The following is a 16,355-nucleotide window of genomic DNA, read 5'->3' as shown; positions in this document are numbered from 1 at the left end:
TATATAATTTTTTGCCCATTAAATGCGATCAAGTTTGTGCGAGTGTAAGGGTGTTAGTTTTTTTTAACCCCACTTTTTTCGCTCCTTTAAAGTCTATTAGGGAATATGTTAACACGGTTCCGATATTCGAAGTTCAGCTTTCTGCACGACGGGGTAGCGCTCATGTGAAAATTTCAACTTGTAATACTCGTGCTACCCAATGCACGCAAAAAGCTTACTTCTAGCAAAGTTAACGCACAAGCGCTAAATAGTGTGCCACTTTGATTTTTAAACTGCCTCTAAACCATCTATATCAGCAATTTTCTTTTCTATAATGTTTTTAATGTGGTTATAATGTTAGATCTCACAAACAGTAAATATTTTGTTAATTCAGTGTGTGTTTATTAAACACTTAAGATAGAACAAATTTATCCAATAACCCTTATACATTTCCACAGAAAATGAAAAGGGGAGAAAAATTTACGATATACTGTCACTTTAAACGTTTTTGGGGCTATTTTTCTCCCCCATATTAGCTATCCATGCTTACTGTAAAAATAGGATGATTTGTATCTGGTATTTTCTATGTATATAGCAAAATTAAACATTTTAGGAAAACTCACCTTCTGTATCATTCTCGCAGCTTGTTTCACTGAAACTTTTCCACCGCTCCTTAGCTCTAGACAGGAAGATGTCATAAAGTTCTGTGAAATAAAATGCACATATAAGCTCCATGCAAAAACTATAATTTGCAAAGATAAATATATTTTATAAATCAGAAAAAGCAGCTACCACTTACCAGGTGTAATATTAAGTTCATTTCCTATAGCTAAACTCCATACTTTTCCTCGCACGCTAGGAGGTAAACCTTGCCACCACAAATCTCTGACTTTTCTTGTATTTCGCCTGAATAATGTAATGTAAGAACAGAACACATAAGAACTACTTCTAAAGCTTTTGGGTCTACAGATTACGATGAAATAAAAGTGATTGTTAAAATTAAAAACATCCATGTTATACAGAGAGCACAGTTTAAATGGATAGGCTACACAAATGTTAAATCACTGGAAAGTGACGTAGCATTACTGTATAAAGCTGAATAGAAAATATAATTTGCACAAAAACTGGCAAAATGCATAAGATTATTTCCTATTTGATGTGTTGTTTTTAAGAAGACAAAGCTTTGTGTTTAGGATTCCCTTTAAACGTAGGTCTTTCGATTGGTTTAAAGGATGATATCAAGAAAAAAAGTTAAACTTAGAAACTGCAGGCATCATGATATTTTTGACGGCCATACCCTTTAAAAAAATCTTCCTAAAACTGTTCTATGGTTATAAGCAGGTAATCTCTTCTTTTACCCACACAATAATGCGTTTTGTCTTCAGTGTACCAACAATTTCTTAAAGGGCAGTTCATGATTAACTCGACCTTTTCCATAAGTTAAGTCTCACAGCTGTTATCTGTGCAATTTCATGGACAATTAAAAAAAACATTTTCATCATATAAAACAGATCATCAAAGTGAATGTAAACTTGAGAGTACTCGCTCAAGTCATAGGATAGAATTGTGATACTTTCATTCATCAAATTGGTAATGTATCCCGATCTTCTGAGATTTTTACCTATTGGTGCTTTAATAATAAGCGCCGTTCCTCCGTCCGCCATAGTCCTTAATTGATTGACAGATGACGAATCCGCAATCCACTAATCGTTTCCCCCCGGGCGTTCAGCAGCCCCTTTGCACAAACGTCACGGTCAAGGGGGGGGGGGGGGGTTTGGGTCGGGGGACAATGATTAGTGAATTGCAGATTCGTCATCTGTCAATCAAATATCATTACAGCATTAGAAGCTAAAAATCTCAGAAGATATAGTACCAATTTGATAAATGAAAACAGAATTTATGCTTACCTGATAAATTACTTTCTCCAACGGTGTGTCCGGTCCACGGCGTCATCCTTACTTGTGGGATATTCTCTTCCCCAACAGGAAATGGCAAAGAGTCCAAGCAAAGCTGGTCACATGATCCCTCCTAGGCTCCGCCCACCCCAGTCATTCGACCGACGGACAGGAGGAAATATATATAGGAGAAACCATATGATACCGTGGTGACTGTAGTTAGAGAAAATAATTCATCAGACCTGATTAAAAAACCAGGGCGGGCCGTGGACCGGACACACCGTTGGAGAAAGTAATTTATCAGGTAAGCATAAATTCTGTTTTCTCCAACATTGGTGTGTCCGGTCCACGGCGTCATCCTTACTTGTGGGAACCAATACCAAAGCTTTAGGACACGGATGAAGGGAGGGAGCAAATCAGGTCACCTAAACGGAAGGCACCACAGCTTGCAAAACCTTTCTCCCAAAAATAGCCTCCGAAGAAGCAAAAGTATCAAATTTGTAAAATTTGGCAAAAGTGTGCAGTGAAGACCAAGTCGCTGCCTTACATATCTGGTCAACAGAAGCCTCGTTCTTGAAGGCCCATGTGGAAGCCACAGCCCTAGTGGAGTGAGCTGTGATTCTTTCAGGAGGCTGCCGTCCGGCAGTCTCATAAACCAATCGGATGATGCTTTTAAGCCAAAAGGAAAGAGAGGTAGAAGTCGCTTTTTGACCTCTCCTTTTACCAGAATAAACAACAAACAAGGAAGATGTTTGTCTGAAATCTTTAGTAGCCTCTAAATAGAACTTTAGAGCACGGACAACGTCCAAATTGTGTAACAAACGTTCCTTCTTTGAAACTGGATTCGGACACAAAGAAGGTACAACTATCTCCTGGTTAATATTTTTGTTAGAAACAACTTTAGGAAGAAAACCAGGCTTAGTACGCAAAACCACCTTATCTGCATGGAACACCAGATAAGGAGGAGAACACTGCAGAGCAGATAACTCTGAAACTCTTCTAGCAGAAGAAATTGCAACCAAAAACAAAACTTTCCAAGATAGTAACTTAATATCTATGGAATGTAAGGGTTCAAACGGAACCCCTTGAAGAACTGAAAGAACTAGATTTAGACTCCAGGGAGGAGTCAAAGGTCTGTAAACAGGCTTGATCCTAACCAGAGCCTGAACAAATGCTTGAACATCTGGCACAGCTGCCAGTCTTTTGTGTAGTAAGACAGATAAAGCAGAGATCTGTCCCTTTAGAGAACTTGCAGATAATCCTTTCTCCAAACCTTCTTGTAGAAAGGAGAGAATCTTAGGAATTTTTATCTTATTTCATGAGAATCCTTTGGATTCACACCAACAGATATATCTTTTCCATATTTTATGGTAAATCTTTCTAGTTACCGGTTTTCTGGCCTGAACCAGAGTATCTATCACAGAATCTGAAAACCCACGCTTTGATAGAATCAAGCGTTCAATCTCCAAGCCGTCAGTTGGAGGGAGACCAGATTTGGATATTCGAATGGACCTTGAACAAGAAGGTCCTGTCTCAAAGTTAGCTTCCATGGTGGAGCCGATTACATATTCACCAGGTCTGCATACCAAGTCCTGTGTGGCCACGCAGGAGCTATCAAGATCACCGAGGCCCTCTCCTGATTGATCCTGGCTACCAGCCTGGGAATGAGAGGAAACGGTGGGAATACATAAGCTAGGTTGAAAGTCCAAGGTGCTACTAGTGCATCTACTAGAGTCGCCTTGGGATCCCTGGATCTGGACCCGTAGCAAGGAACCTTGAAGTTCTGACGAGACGCCATCAGATCCATGTCTGGAATGCCCCATAATTGAGTTATTTGGGCAAAGATTTCCGGATGGAGTTCCCACTCCCCCGGATGAAATGTCTGACGACTCAGAAAATCCGCTTCCCAATTTTCCACTCCTGGGATGTGGATCGCAGACAAGTGGCAGGAGTGATCCTCCGCCCATTGAATTATTTTGGTCACTTCTTTCATCGCCAGGGAACTCTTTGTTCCCCCTTGATGATTGATATAAGCAACAGTCGTCATGTTGTCTGATTGGAACCTTATGAATTTGGCCTTTGCTAGTTGAGGCCAAGCTATGAGAGCATTGAATATCGCTCTCAGTTCCAGAATGTTTATCGGAAGAAGAGACTCTTACCGAGACCATAGACCCTGAGCTTTCAGGGATTCCCAGACCGCACCCCAGCCCACTAGGCTGGCGTCGGTCGTGACAATGACCCACTTTGGCCTGCGGAAGCTCATTCCCTGGGACAGATGGTCCAGGGTCAGCCACCAACGGAGTGAATCTCTGGTCTTTTGATCTACTTGAATCATTGGAGACAAGTCTGTATAATCCCCATTCCACTGTTTGAGCATGCACAGTTGTAATGGTCTTAGATGAATTCGTGCAAAAGGAACTATGTCCATTGTTGCAACCATCAATCCTATTACTTCCATGCACTGCGCTATGGAAGGACGAGGAACAGAATGAAGCACTTGACAAGAGCTTAGAAGTTTTGATTTTCTGACCTCTGTCAGAAAAATCCTCATTTCTAAGGAATCTATTATTGTTCCCAAGAAGGGAACTCTTGTTGACGGGGACAGAGAACTCTTTTCTTTGTTCACCTTCCATCCGTGAGATGTGAGAAAGGCTAGAACGATGTCCGTATGAGCCTTTGCTTTTGACAGGGACGACGCTTGTATTAGAATGTCGTCCAAGTAAGGTACTACTGCAATGCCCCTTGGTCTTAGAACCGCTAGAAGGGACCCTAGCACCTTTGTGACAATCCTTGGAGCAGTGGCTAATCCGAATGGAAGAGCCACAAACTGGTAATGTTTGTCCAGAAAAGCGAACCTTAGGAACTGATGATGTTCTTTGTGGATAGGAATATGTAGGTACGCATCCTTTAGATCCACGGTAGTCATAAATTGACTTTCCTGGATGGTGGGTAGAATCGTTCGAATAGTTTCCATTTTGAACGATGGTACCCTGAGAAATTTGTTTAGGATCTTCAAATCCAAAATTGGTCTGAACGTTCCCTCTTTTTTGGGCACTACGAACAGATTGGAATAAAATCCCATTCCTTGTTCCTTTATTGGAACTGGGTGTATCACTCCCATCTTTAACAGGTCTTCTACACAATGTAAGAATGCCTGTCTCTTTATTTGGTTTGAGGATAAGTGAGACTTGTGGAACCTTCCCCTTGGGGGTAGTTCCTTGAATTCCAGGAGATAACCTTGAGAAACTATTTCTAGCGCCCAAGGATCCTGAACATCTCTTGCCCAAGCCTGAGCAAAGAGAGAGAGTCTGCCCCCCACCAGATCCGGTCCCGGATCGGGGGCTACTCCTTCATGCTGTTTTGTTAGCAGTGGCAGGCTTCTTGGCCTGCTTACCCTTGTTCCAGCCTTGCATTGGTTTCCAGGCTGGTTTGGGTTGTGAGGCATTACCCTCTTGCTTAGAGGATGCAGAATTAGAGGCTGGTCCATTTCTGCGAAAGGGACGAAAATTAGGCTTATTTTTAGCCTTAAAAGACCTATCCTGTGGAAGAGCGTGGCCCTTTCCCCCAGTGATGTCTGAAATAATCTCTTTCAAATCAGGTCCAAATAAAGTTTTACCTTTGAAAGGAATGTTACGCAATTTTGTCTTGGATGACACATCCGCTGACCAAGACTTTAGCCAAAGCGCTCTGCGCGCCACGATAGCAAACCCTGAATTTTTCGCCGCTAATTTTGCTAATTGCAAAGCGGCATCTAAAATAAAAGAGTTAGCCAATTTAAGTGCGTGAACTCTGTCCATAACCTCCTCATATGGAGTTTCTCTACTGAGCGACTTTTCTAGTTCCTCGAACCAGAACCACGCTGCCGTAGTGACAGGAACAATGCATGAAATTGGTTGTAGAAGGTAGCCTTGCTGTACAAAAATCTTTTTAAGCAAACCTTCCAATTTTTTATCCATAGGATCTTTGAAAGCACAACTATCTTCGATAGGAATAGTAGTGCGTTTGTTTAGAGTAGAAACTGCCCCCTCGACCTTGGGGACTGTCTGCCATAAGTCCTTTCTGGGGTCGACCATAGGAAATAATTTCTTAAATATAGGGGGAGGAACAAAAGGTATGCCGGGCTTTTCCCACTCTTTATTTACTATATCCGCCACCAGCTTGGGTATAGGAAAAGCGTCGGGGGGCACCGGAACCTCTAGGAACCTGTCCATCTTGCATAATTTCTCTGGAATGACCAAATTGTCACAATCATCCAGAGTAGATAACACCTCCTTAAGCAGTGCGCGGAGATGTTCTAATTTAAATTTAAATGTCACAACATCAGGTTCAGCTTGATGAGAAATTTTTCCTGAATCTGAAATTTCTCCCTCAGACAAAACCTCCCTCATGGCCCCTTCAGATTGGTGTGAGGGTATGACAGAACAATTATCATCAGCGTCCTCTTGCTCTTCAGTGTTTAAAACAGAGCAATCGCGCTCTCTCTGATAAGTAGGCATTTTGGATAAAAGATTTGCTATGGAGTTATCCATTACAGCCGTTAATTGTTGCATGGTAATAAGTATTGGCGCACTAGATGTACTAGGGGCCTCCTGCATGGGCAAAACTGGTGTAGACTCAGTAGGAGATGATGTAGTATCATGTTTACTCCCCTCATTTGAGGAATCATCTTGGGCAATATCATTATCTGTGGCAGTACTGTCCTTACTTTGTTTGGACGCTATGGCACAATTATCACATAAATTTAAATGGGGAGACACATTGGCTTTTATACATATAGAACATAGCTTATCTGAAGGTACATACATGTTAAACAGGCTTAAACTTGTCAACAAAGCACAAAAAACGTTTTAAAATAAAACCATTACTGTCACTTTAAATTTCAAACAGAAAACACTTTATTACTGAATATGTGAAAAAGTATGAAGGAATTGTTCAAAAATTACCAAAATTTCACCACAGTGTCTTAAAGCCTTAAAAGTATTGCACACCAAATTTCAGAGCTTTAACCCTTAAATTAACGGAACCGGAGCCGTTTTTCAATTTAACCCCTATACAGTCCCAGATATAGTCTTTGCTAAGACCCAACCAAGCCCTGAGGGGAATACGATACCAAATGACGCCTTCTAAAAGCTTTTTCAGAGATTCTTAGATCCTCACACATGCATCTGCATGCCCTGCTCTCAAAAAAACAACTGCGCATTAATGGCGCGAAAATGAGGCTCAGTCTATGACTAGAAAGGCCCCCTGACTGAAAAAGGTGTCCAATACAGTGCCTGCCGTTTTATAAGCGTTCCCCAAGATTATAAATGCCAATTGTTAGCCTAAATCTGAATAATATGCACAAATAAAGCAATCGATTTAGCCCATAAAAATGTCTACCAGTTTTTTAGCCTATAATAAGCCCTTTATTCTGTTTGTTTGACTAAGAAAATGGCTTACCGGTCCCCATGAGGGGAAATGACAGCCTTCCAGCATTACACAGTCTTGTTAGAAATATGGCTAGTCATACCTTAAGCAGAAAAGTCTGCTAACTGTTTCCCCCAACTGAAGTTACTTCATCTCAACAGTCCTATGTGGAAACAGCAATCGATTTTAGTTACTGTCTGCTAAAATCATCTTCCTCTTACAAACAGAAATCTTCATCCTTTTCTGTTTCAGAGTAAATAGTACATACCAGCACTATTTTAAAATAACAAACACTTGATAGAAGAATAAAAAACTACATTTAAACACCAAAAAACTCTTAACCATCTCCGTGGAGATGTTGCCTGTGCAACGGCAAAGAGAATGACTAGGGTGGGCGGAGCCTAGGAGGGATCATGTGACCAGCTTTGCTGGGACTCTTTGCCATTTCCTGTTGGGGAAGAGAATATCCCACAAGTAAGGATGACGCCGTGGACCGGACACACCAATGTTGGAGAAAGTATCACTCATTTTTTTAATTCTATCCTATGACTTGAGCGAGTACGCTCAAATCTACATTTACTTTAAGGCCTAATAACACTCAGGTCATGGATAAGAAGTGTTCAAAATGTCTGACTTACTTTGTTTACCTAAGTTTTGTTTGGTAATTTAATAGCATTTTTTTTTTACTCCAGTTGATATTTTTTTCAAATGTTATAAAATATATTATATACATATGAATTAACAATACAAACGACTTTATATTTAAAGGGACATGAAAACCACATTTTTTTCTTAAGGTAAGGTACAAGCGATGATGTAATGGTTAAATATGTATCCCTTAAGTTGATCTGCAGGCAGTGTTCAAGAACCCTCAATCGATTTGAGGTAAGGTAGGTTGTATCGGTAAACTTGGCACCTCCCAGAGTATGGAACAGGATGTCTAGATCGTTATGGCTCCTCCGGTTTTCAAATTTATTCAATATAAATGTTAAAACAGAAAATATTTATATTGAATAAATTTGAAAACCGGAGGAGCCAATAAGACCTACCTTACCTCATATCGATTGAGGGTTCTTGAACACTGCCTGCAGATCAACTTAAGGGATACATCTTTAACCATTATATCATCGCTTTTACCTTACCTTACTTGATTGAGGGCATACTTGTGAGTACCCATCTGTAGGGGACGTTTTCTTTGTGAATTTTTATTCTCATTGTATTAATCATATTGAACTATGAGAAGTGTTCGCCGGTCTGGTTTTCCTAAAGAAAAAAGGTAAGTATTTAAAAAAAAAAAAAATGTTTCAATGTAAATTTTAATGAATGAAAGTGCCTGTTTTTAATAGTATTTTTAAAAACTGGGCACTTATTCATTCAAATTTACATTGACTTGAAATACAGTGGAATACATTAAAAATATTTTGGCTCAGAAATAAGATTTTAGAATGCTAGAAACTGCAATTTGAATTGAACTCTAACATAATTTTAGAAAAGCCCTACAAAGACAAGCAAAGGCACCCTCCAGCAGAATTCTCTCATATTTTCAAGCTGTATGGTCAGCCATTTATAATCAGTCTACTATATAATCATGAGATGTAATAGGGGGCATCACCCTCTCACCCTTGAAAAGGGACATAAAAGTGCATGTCTTAAAGCATTTTTTTACTATGCTATTGCTTGTAATTTAACCGGGAGTTAGCTAAACACATCTGGAGAGGCAATGACGAGAGGCATGTGAGTGTAGGGGTACTCTGACAAAATGGCGACAGACATTTGGCCGTCAGCATTCTGTCCAACGGACAGAATGCCGAAGCATGTTCAGAGTTCGGCCTAGGCACATACGCTCCAGAGTGCTCTGTTCTAATCAGAGCCTCGTGCACCACAACCACCTCTAGGAACCTAACCATGGGTCCCAGCCTGCACGTCTTGTAATTCTCTGTCTGGGAAATTATCTATCCAATCTATCCATCAAATCTATGAAATCTAGCGATCTATCAAATCTATCGATCTCGTGGCGTGGACTGTCTGTCGGCTAACAGTACGGCCACGGAGTGTAGGCACTAAATCACCAGCTACCTCCTAGTAGTGAATTACTGCTCCTGAGCATACCTAGGTATGGTTTTAACAAATGATACCAAGACAAAAAAATATATAATATAATAATGTAATGTTTTACCACACCTGCTTTTATATTACTAATTAAATTGTATAAACAGCGGTAATCGTTAGCTTTAGATGTCTAGTTTTAAAACAATGATACACAGCAAAGTAATTCCCAGCTATTATTTCATGACACTTGAAATCATGAAACTTAAAATTTAGATTTCCATGTCTGTTTAAAAACAAGCTAACAAACATTCACCTAGATTTAGAGTTTAGCGTTAGAAGGGGGTGCGTTAGCTACGCATGTTTTTTTTCCCCCCTGCACCTTTTAAACAACGCTGGTATTTAGAGTTCTCTGAAGGGCTACATTTATTATAGTGGCGGCGAGGTTCGGTCGGCAGATTAGGGGTTAATAAGTGTAGTTAGGTAGCGACGACGTTGGGGGTGTGGGCAGATTAGGGGTTAATAAATATAATATAGGGGTCGGTCATGTATTGGGCAGCAGATTAGGGGTACATAGGGATAATGTAGGTTGCGGCGGTGTGCGGTCGGCAAATTAGGGGTTAATTTTTTTTTATTAGAGTGGCGGCGATGTGGGAGGACCTCGGTTTAGGGGTACATAGGTAGTTTATGGGTGTTATTGTACTTTAGAGCACAGTAGTTAAGAGCTTTATGAACTGGCGTTAGCCCATAAAGCTCTTAACTCCTGACTTTTTTCTGCGGCTGGAGTCTTGTCGTTAGAGTTCTAACGCTCACTTCAGCCAAGACTCTAAATACCAGCGTTAGAAAGATCCCATTGAAAAGATAGGATACGCAATTAACGTAAGGGGATCTGCGGTATGGAAAAGTTGTGGCTGGAAAGTGAGCGTTAGACCCTTTCCTGACTGACTCTAAATACCAGCGGGCGGCCAAAACCAGCGTTAGGACCCCCTAACGCTGGTTTGGACGGCTAACACAGAACTCTAAATCTAGGCAATTGTTTTTATAAATATTTGAGCAGTCAGTGTGTGCAGCTTATTTTGTTGACTTTGTCTGTTAAAACTGCCTTTAAAGTAATGGTAAATCCTATTGTTTCCGAAACGCTAGGATTTACCAGTGCAACAAATAAAGGGGACTTTCAGTCATGAAGCATAAAATACTTCATGCTGAAAGTTCCTTTATTTGTCTGTAGCGTTTGCAGAGTTGAGCACCTCAAGCCTGCCCAAGGCAAAACGCTATTTATCACTGAGGTGATTTTAGCCAATAGCCGTGTGGGTCAGCTGGCATTATGCCGGATAGCTAGCACGCTATTGGCTAAAATCATCTTAGTGATAAATAGTGTTCTGCTGTGGGTGGCCTGAAGTTCTCAGGGCGGCGAACGCTACAGAAACATAAGGAACTTTCAGCATGAAGTATTTTATGCCCCTTTATTTGTTGCATTGGTATATCCTAGCGTTTCACAAACACTAGGATTTATTATCACTTTAAGTCACAAAGGAGGTCAAGAAACACATGAAAACTGTATGTTTTGTCAAAGGGCAAAGTAAGCAGCTACCTATCTACAGCTTTACTTACAGAGACTAATGCTTGTGAAAATACCCTACCTATTTTATTAAAAACATGGATGCTAAGCAGAGCTTTATAAAAGTGATTTGACTTTACAGATCCCTTACATATATTCTCTATACCAGTGCTTTCCAAACCGTGTGTCATGACACACTAGTGTGTTGGCGGCAGTTTGTAGGTGTGTCCCTGCTTCAGCACAATTTTTTTTTTAATTTAAATTTTTTTGGGGTTTCCGACTTTCCACATATCAAATCACAGATCATCTTAACCAATTGGGGCAGCTAGGCGGGAACTAAAACTATTCCTATTGGCGGCATATGCGAGTGTCTTTATCTAATATTCCAGCAAATATTCAGAAACTGTGTTCATCCCATCAACCTCATACATCCCATTAAAATAGTAAGTAGCTATTGGTGTTATTAAACTTTTTCTTAATTCTTGCACATACGTACTGTTACTTGTAAATACATTTCGTTATTATATCATTTATGTATGTGTCCGTATCTCTTAAAACAAGTTAGTTTAACCTCCTTTTTGCTACTACAACTGAATTACTGTGTCGCAAAACGATGTAGGTCTAAAAAGTGCGTCACCAACATGAAAAGTTTGGAAAGCTTTGCTCTATACTATAAACTTGAATGCTAAATGCTGTGTACAAGTGTGCTTAAAGGGACAGTGAACCCACATTTTTTGTTTCGTGATTTAGATAGAGCATGCAATTTTAAGCAACTTATTTACTCATATTATCAATTTTTCTTTGTCTTCTTGAAAAAGAAGGCATCTAGGCTTTTTTTTGGTTTAGTACTCTGGACAGCACTTTTTTATTGGTGGATTAATTTATTCACCAATCAGCAAGAACAACCCAGGTTGTTCACCAAAAATGGGCCGGCATCTAAACTTACATTCTTGCATTTCAAATAAAGATACCAAGAGAATGAAGAAAATGTGATAATAGGCGTAAATTATAAAGTTGCTTAAAATTTCATGCTCTATCTGAACCACAAAACAAAAAAAATTGGGTACAGTGTCCCTTTAACATATTTAGACTTTCAGGATAACACCTGCCTCTGGGTTCCAAAGATGGAAGTCCAGGACTACATTCAAACTGATAAGATTGTTATCATTATAACAGAACCTCCTAAAAAGGCCTTTGTTGCATGAAAAGGATAGCATGATTTTTTTTCTCTTCAGAAAAACAGATATCCTGTGCTGAAAAATAAAGACTTCATTTTTTGTTCTCGTACTTCTCTGGCAAGTCACTGTCCACCAACAGACGTATCTTTCTTATCAACCAGGGAGCTTATTATTCAATGGATCCGATATGCACAACGAAAATGTTTTACAATGATACGGAAAAAAACATTTAAAATGTCCTCTTGTATATTTCCTTGAAGAAAATTAGACACAAACGTCAATATTAAACTTTCATGATTCCGATAATGCATGCAATTATAGGAAGCTTCCAGTTTGCTTCTATTATCAAAATTTATTTTGCTCTCTTGGTATCCTTTGATGAAAAGCATAACTACGTGGGCTCAGAAGCATCAATACATTACTTGGAGCTAGATGCTGATTGGTGGCTGCACATGAATCCCTTGTCATTGGCTCACCAGATGTCATCAGCATCAGATAGTTAAAGGGACACTAAACCCAAAAATTTTCTTTCAAAATTCATGTAGAGAATACAATTTTAAACAACATTCCAAATTTCTTCTGTTATCTAATTTGCTTCATTATTTAGATATCCTTTGTGAAAGAAATAGAAATGCACATGGGTGAGCCAATCACACAAGGCATCTATGTGCAGCAACCAATCAGTAGCTACCGAGCCTATCTAGATATGCTTTTCAGCAAATAATGAAGCAAATTAGATAATAGAAATTAATTAGAAAGTTGTTTAAAATAGCATGTTCTTTCTAAATCATGAATGATTGTCCCTTTTCTAAATCATGAATGATGTCCCTTTAAAGTCCCTTCCAGAGCAGCAGTGCACTATGTATTTAACCTGAGCAGTAGTGCACTGTGTTTAACCCTTTACAGAGGTTAAAAACACAGTAGCTGAGAATACAGTAGTAAAAAGTTACCTTGTATGCATCCTTTATTTTACCTTTACAATCAACATGTTTTTATTTTTCAAAAATAAACTCACATAGCGTCCCAGTTAGGCAGAATTTCATTATTCCAAACCACCATAGCATTTGCAATGTTTTCCTCTTGTTTAAATCTTTCCTTCATTAGTTTTTTTTTCCTCTGTGCCTCTTTTACCTCTGTATAAAAACACACATATATTGTACAGCATGAGAAAAGTAAATACATAACCTGTGTCTTTCCATGCACAGGACAGCAACTTTGTACAAATAAATGGAAATTGTAGGATTAGCCAGATCTAAAACGCAATAATAAAAAGTAACATGGGTGTAAAACAGATGTCCTGTACATATAGGGAATTGTGGAGATGTGAAACCACTTAGCATATGACTTTTCCTATCTTTACTATGAATATTTACGAAAAAATGCATTTCCTCCCCCACAAATAAATGGTTAAGGAAACATTCCTAATATAGAGGCATGAGATCACTTTAAATTACATTTTCTCTGTAACTGGTCAGCACTGAAATGATGCAAAGGAAGAATGACTTCATTGTGTGCACAGATCATGCTCTCAAGGGAGTCATTTTAATCAAAATAAATACCCCAGTTAAGTAATTGCATATTGGAGAGAATTGAAAGTTCACTGGATATTTGTAGATCATTATTTATCCCAATCCTCTGACATTTCCCATCATTAGTATTAAACGCATCTTTATGACCAGATGCACAACGGCTATGACTTGATTACTAACTGAATCTCAAAGAAAAAAATCATTAAGGTGATCAAAAAGGCCAACTCGTACTTAAAAGGTTTTATGCCGGCTCACAAATGCTCCAACCAATAAATACATAGATATCACCTCCAGCTTATTCCTCCATATCCATTTTTAAATCTAGTTGTGTTCCATTATATATGCACATCATTAAAGGGGCACTGAAGTCTAAATTAAACTTTCATGATTCAGATAGTGCATGCTGTTTTAAGAAACTTGCCAAATTTGCTTCAATTATTAAATTGTGCAGTCTTCTTATATGCATTTTCTGAAACACCAGCTCCTACCAAGTTCACTGTATGTATGAGTATGGGATTGGTTGAGGACTATCACATGACACAGGGGAGGCAACAAATTTAAGTAAACTTTTAATTTTAAATGAGCAGTTTCTTTTTTTTTTTTTATTATGTACTTATTATGAAATTCTACTGTACTGAATGGTACTTTATTGGTACTTTATAGGTTGCAAGATGCAATGATCTAAAAACATACAACTGTTAAAAGAATACAGTAAGCTTCTACCTTAAAGGGATATGAAACGTTTTCTTTCATGATTCAGATAGAGCATGTGATTTTAAAACAACTTCCAATTCATTGCTATTGTTTAGTTTTTTTTTTTTCACTTAGTATCATTTGTTGAAAAGAATACCTAGGTAGGCTCAGAAGCTGCTGATTGGTGGCTGCAAACATATGTCTCATGTTATTGGTTCAACCAAAGAATTTAGCTAGTTCCCAGTAGTACATTGCTACTCCATTAACAAACAATACCAAGAGAATGAAGCAAATTAAATAATAGAAGCAAATTGTAAAGTTGTTTAAAATTGTATGATCTATCTGAATCATGAAAAAAATGTGTTTTATGTCCTTTTACATTAGTTAAAAAATAAATAAATATGAAAAGCATTAATATGTTATCTTGGATGCTCAAAAATTCTGTACAGTGAAAGATTTCTTGATGAGCTTTTTACAACGGACACCGCTTTAGAAGTCTCAGAGATTGGTAAAGTAACTACAGTGTGTGCATCCACAAGAGAAGAGAGAGAATAGAGAGATAGATATAGATTATATATATACACACAGTCGTATGCAAAAGTTTAGGCACCCGGACAATTTCCATGATTTTCATTTATAAATAATTGGGTGTTTGGATCAGCAATTTCATTTTGATCTATCAAATAACTGAAGGACACAGTAATATTTCAGTAGTGAAATGAGGTTTATTGGATTAACAGAAAATGCGCAATATGCATCAAAACGAAATTAGACAGGTGCATAAATTTAGGCACCCCAACAGAAATATTGCATCAATATTTAGTAGAGCCTCCTTTAGCAGAAATAACAGCCTCTAGACACTTCCTTTAGCCTGTAATGAGTGTCTGGATTCTGGATGAAGGTATTTTGGCCAATTTCTCCTTGCAAAACATCTCCAGTTCAGTTAGGTTTGATGGTTGCCGAGCATTGACAGCCCAGCTTCAAATCACCCCACAGATTTTCAATGATATTCAGGTCTGGGGACTGGGATGGCCATTCCAGAACATTGTACTTGTTTGTCTGCATAAATGCCAGATAGATTTTGAGCAGTGTTTTGGGTCGTTGTCTTGTTAAAATATCCAGCCTCGGCATAACCTCAACTTTGTGACTGATACCTCAACATAATTCTCAAGTATCTGCTGATATTGAGTGGAATCCATGCGATCCTTAAAGGGACATTATACACTCATTTTTTCTTTGCATAAATGTTTTGTAGATGATCTATTTATATAGCCCATAAAGTTTTTTTTAGTTTTTTTTAAATTGTATAATTTTGCTTATTTTTAAATAACATTGCTCTGATTTTCAGACTCCTAACCAAGCCCCAAAGTTTTATGTGAATACCGTCAGCTACCTTCTTTAGCTTGCTCCTGTTTGTGTAAAGGTTCTTTTCATATGCAAAAGAAGGGGTGGAGGGGGGAGTATCTTATTTCCCACTTGCAGTGGGCTTTCCAGCTACCTTTTCAACAGAGCTAAACTGAAAGCTTCTAAGTAAGTTTTTAAACAGTTTTATACTGGATTTTTATATCCTTATCTGTGCATCTTATTCTTTATAGTAGTGTCTATTACATGCAGTTATATGAAAATGAGTGTATACTGTCCCTTTAACTTTAAACAAGATTCCCAGTACCGGCACTGGCCACACAGCCCCACAGCATGATGGAACATCCATCAAATTTTACTGTGGGTAGCAAGTGCATAACGCCCCTTGTTATGACCAAATAACTCAATCTTTGTTTCATCAGTCCACAGCACCTTCTTCCAAAATAAAGCTGGCTTATCCAAATGTGCGTTTGCATACCTCAAGCGACTCCATTTGTGGCGTGTGTGCAGAAAAGGCTTCTTCCGCATCAGTCTCCAATACGCTGAACTGTTGAATGATGCACTGTGACACCATCTGCAGCAAGATAATGTTGTAGGTCTTTGGAGGTGGTCTGTGGGCTGTTTTTGACCGTTCTCACCATCCTTTGCCTTTCCGATATTTTACTTCTGGCCTTAACAAGAACTGTTACTGTGGTCTTCCATTCCCTCA

The 16,355-nt window shown here is 38.7% G+C and overlaps 1 protein-coding gene across 1 annotated transcript in view; it reads right to left on the bottom strand.

The window, feature by feature from the left end:
* Positions 1 to 16,355, bottom strand: part of LOC128640089 (TBC1 domain family member 12) — a 483,074-nt gene that overhangs the window by 139,709 nt on the left and 327,010 nt on the right. The window contains exons 6-8 of the mRNA XM_053692423.1: positions 13,078 to 13,195; positions 779 to 885; positions 603 to 683 (exon numbers count right to left, since the gene is read on the bottom strand). Coding sequence (XP_053548398.1) covers positions 603 to 683; positions 779 to 885; positions 13,078 to 13,195 — 306 coding nt within the window. The remainder of the gene's footprint in view (positions 1 to 602; positions 684 to 778; positions 886 to 13,077; positions 13,196 to 16,355) is intronic.

This window comes from Bombina bombina, chromosome 9 (genome assembly GCF_027579735.1).
Source record: "Bombina bombina isolate aBomBom1 chromosome 9, aBomBom1.pri, whole genome shotgun sequence".
NCBI lineage: Eukaryota > Metazoa > Chordata > Amphibia > Anura > Bombinatoridae > Bombina > Bombina bombina.
Note: the sequence above shows the minus strand (reverse complement) of the source record. Positions and strands in the feature narration are given on the sequence as shown.